The sequence below is a fragment of the Mus caroli genome, chromosome 6 (assembly GCF_900094665.2).
Source record: "Mus caroli chromosome 6, CAROLI_EIJ_v1.1, whole genome shotgun sequence".
NCBI classification, from domain to species: Eukaryota; Metazoa; Chordata; class Mammalia; order Rodentia; family Muridae; genus Mus; species Mus caroli.
In genome coordinates, this window is record NC_034575.1 from 67,154,804 (window position 1) to 67,158,825 (window position 4,022).

Sequence of the window (4,022 nt, forward strand, 5' to 3'; positions counted from 1 at the left end):
CACCCACCTATCTCAAATTTTTTTTTTTACCTAGAATTGTTCTTGTATAAAGTACAGGGACAAAAATAATGGAGCAGAGACAGAAGGAAAGGTCATCCAGAAACAGTCTCACTCACATTGCGATCCATCCAATCTGCAGATACCAAAACTCAACACTATTGCTGATGCCAAGAAGTGCTTGCAGACAGGAGCCTAGTATGGCTGTCCTCTGAAAGGTTCTACCAGCATTCAACTAAGGTGCACATACAGTCAATTCCTGGACTGAGCCCTTGGATTCCAATGTAAGAGTTGGGGGAAGGACTAAAGAAGCTGAAGGGGATTGCACCCACATAAGAAGAACCACAATATCCACTAACCGGACCTGTCAGAGCTTCCAGGACTAAACCACCAACCAAAGAATGTGAATGGGTTGCTCCATGAATCCTGCTACATATCTGGCATTAATGAGAGGGGTGCAGTGCTTCGTTCTGTGGAGGATTGTTGTCCCAGTGAACGGTGGTGCAAGAGGGGTGAAGTGGGAGTGGGTGGGCAGGCAGGTGGGAGAACACCCTCTTAGAAGCAAAGGGGAAGGAGATAGAATGAGGAATTTACAGTGGGGAGACCAGGGAGGAGAAACAACATTTGAAATGTAAATAAATAAAATGGCCAATAAAAAAATAACCTGCATAGTATTGGAATAGAAGGAATGACCAACCAATAACTGGCCCAAATTAAGAACCATCCCATGGGCAAGTACCCTGGCACTATTAATGATACTCTGTTATGCTTGCTAATAGGAGCTTAGCATAACTGTCAGAGGCTCTAGTCAGCAGCTAACTAAAAACAGAAATTCTAACCCCCTTCATTTCAGTTGTTTTTCCCTTGCTCACTTTTTCAGTGATGTCACGGACTGTTTCATCAATCTTGTTTATATTGCCCTGTATGTCATCATGAGGTTCCATCCCTACAACTTTGAGTAAATTTTTATTTCTATCTTTGTGGTTATTTGTCATATTGGGGAGCATGGTTTTGAAATCTTTGCCCAACATTTTACCAGTAACTTTGAATTGAATCCTTGAGGAAATTTTGATCCTTTAGAGGCATCTTTTACTTCTGTTATGACTCATATCTGTTGGTTTAAGTGCCTTTTTGTTTAATTGAGGCTGTTCTAAATGCAGTGAACTACTCTCAATGGTTCACTTCACATAAAACCACTAGAAAAACATGCATCTTTATTATGTTGCCTGTAGCACACTTGTTTCCTGACATACATCCAGATTAGGTGCTCAATAAGATTCTTAATCAGAATATGGACTTTATAGGTTAGCATATTGTTTACACAGGAAAACACAATGTTCACTTTTAAAACATTAAATATTTTAATTGACTTTAGATGTAATCATTGGGAGTCAGTACCTTCTGATACAAAATTATATGCTTCACTGGATGAAAGGGAGGTTTTTCAGTCTCTACACTTGGAAATCAGGTATGGAAACTTTGGAGGAGCACTTGCCTCTAGAAACAAATGCAGCAAATCTCACCTATGTAAAGTTCATGTGTATGTTTCTGTATGAGTGCATGTGTGTGTATGAATATGTGGGTTTATTATGTGTGAATGTGAATATGGGTGCATCCACATGTGTATATGTGTGGTATGTTTGTGTGTATGTACAAATGTTTGTGTGCATATGTAATATATGTATGTATGTAAGTGGAACTCTCTCTCTCTCTCTCTCTCTCTCTCTCTCTCTGTGTGTGTGTGTGTGTGTGTGTGTGTGTATGAGAGAAAGAGCTAGAACAGTATAAGAGGGTCTAGAGAAAGCGATAGCAGGAAAGAGAAGGCAAAATAGGGAAGATTAGTGTATATGATCAAAATCCAGGATACATTGAAAAAAATGTTTCATTCATGATAATTCTGTCCAGTGACTTTATATCAATAAAAGATGTTAAGGGGCAGCAAGAAAGGTCAGATGACAAATACACTTGCTACCATGTGTGATGCCAAACCTGAGTTTCATTCCCAGAAACCAAATGTCAAAGAAGAAAATCACATCCAAGTTGTCATCTGACAAATCACATCTACAAACATGGCATGCCATATATGCACTACAAACATGAGCACACAGACACACTAATGGACACTCATATGCATGCAAAGTTAATATAAATTAGAAGAATTTATAAAAAGGAAAGGGAAAGGCAGGAGAAAAGAGCACCAGTAAAGAAGGAAGTAATAAATACATTTGTAATTTTAAAAAATGGAGAAAGCTTACTATTTCCTAGAGGTTCCAAATTGAAATACAGATTTGATATATTCATCACATTCACAGACTATTAATAACTTCAGCCCAAAGAGTCTTATGTTGCCTAGCAGAATTCCAGCACTATAGAAAAAATAAATTGCTCATATTCAAGCAGAAGTGTTTGTAGTAACGTGTTACAAAAAGAATAAATAGACAATACTGAGTTCATTTTTGCATTTCCATACAAAGGTTTTTCATATGAAAAGACATGAGACATAAAAAACACATATTTACTGGGCTCATCAATTTTTCAGGCACACCACCTCTCAGGAAGGGGAGAGGAATGTGCAAGACCTGGGGTGTGTGTGGTATAGGCAGCTGGTGAGACTCTCAAGGAGGTTTGTGTAGGAGGCTGAAGCACTGTGAGAGGATAGCTGTAAAACTGTGCACAGTAATAATGCGTGAGGTCTTCAGCCTGCACACTGCTGATGGTCAGAATGAAATCTGTCCCAGATCCACTGCCTGTGAAGCGATCAGGGACCCCAGTGTATCGGTTGGATGCCCCATAAATTAGCAGTTTAGGAGATTGCTCTGGTTTCTTCTGGTACCAAGCCAAGTAGTTCACCTTGTGTTTGCTTGAATAAAGGCTCTCACTGGCTGTGCAACTAATGGTGACCTTCTTACTTGCTGTCACAGCAAGGAAAGTTGGAGACTGAGTCATCACAATGTCTGCACAGGCACCTACAATAAGAAATAGACAACAAACATACATACATGTACAAACACAGAATATAACAGCAGTTAAAATTTGCTTTAATCTCTTTGCAATATCATGCTATCAGTGTATTATTGTATAGGACATATTTTAGTTTGACACATATTATAAATTTCTTGCAAACAAAGATGTGGCCCTGAAAAGGTTATAATGATTTTGAATTTCTTACCAGACACGCAGAGCAGCAGGGACATGAGTACCTGGGTCTGAAACTCCATCCTGCTCCCCCTGCTGTTTGACACTGCTCAGTTTTCAGAGCAGAGGCCTAGTTTCTGTATTTAGAGCAGCTGAGCTTGACTGGACAGACTTATGCAAAGCAGTCAGCAAATACAAAAGCAAATGCCTGAGCAGTGTGTGTAAGAGTGGCTGGTGTCAGTCAACAAAAATGCCATCACAGAGAGCAAGAGGGATCACTGAGAGATAGCGGATAACACATCTTCAACAGAAATGCAATAAGTACTCTAGAAGCAACCTCTGTGTTAAAATCCAAAATGCATTTACATCAATTGATTTTTTTTTGCAGAAACATTAGGAGACCTATCTGAGATAGACAGTCCTAGGGAAGTAATACCATATATTCAAAGTTATCACAACAACAAAAGAAACGGAGTTAAAGAAGAAGAAGAAGGAGGAGGAGGAGGAGGAGGAGGCGGCAGGGGAAAAAAAAGACAAATGAGACTACATTTGTTTAATATTACTAATTTCCAAAACCACTCTTATACTGAAGATAAAAATTAGTGCCCCAGAAATTTGGACTCCAGTTCCTGGGCTAACTATGGACAGAAATGCAAAGAACATCTCAGAATTAGCGCTGTGGAAATTTTATTGGACATTAATTTGATACTGATCAGAGAAACTTTATCTCAAAGCAAAAGAAACCCAGTAGAAACTAGTAAGTACCCTTCCCACAACTTCAGAAAACTAAAAAAGAGGTCTAAATTTGCATAAATGAAAGGAGGATAAAAACAGATTTCTTCATGAAGTTATGGCTGTTGACCAACACTGCCGTGAGTTTTAATTCCTGA

At 38.9% G+C, this 4,022-nt stretch overlaps 1 gene segment (V, D, J or C); it reads right to left on the reverse strand.

The window, feature by feature from the left end:
* Nucleotides 1–2,532: 2,532 nt before the first annotated feature.
* On the reverse strand, nucleotides 2,533–3,215 carry LOC110295651. The segment is given in 2 exon segments: nucleotides 2,533–2,963; nucleotides 3,167–3,215. Coding segments are annotated over 2 exon segments (480 nt in total).
* Nucleotides 3,216–4,022: the final 807 nt, after the last annotated feature.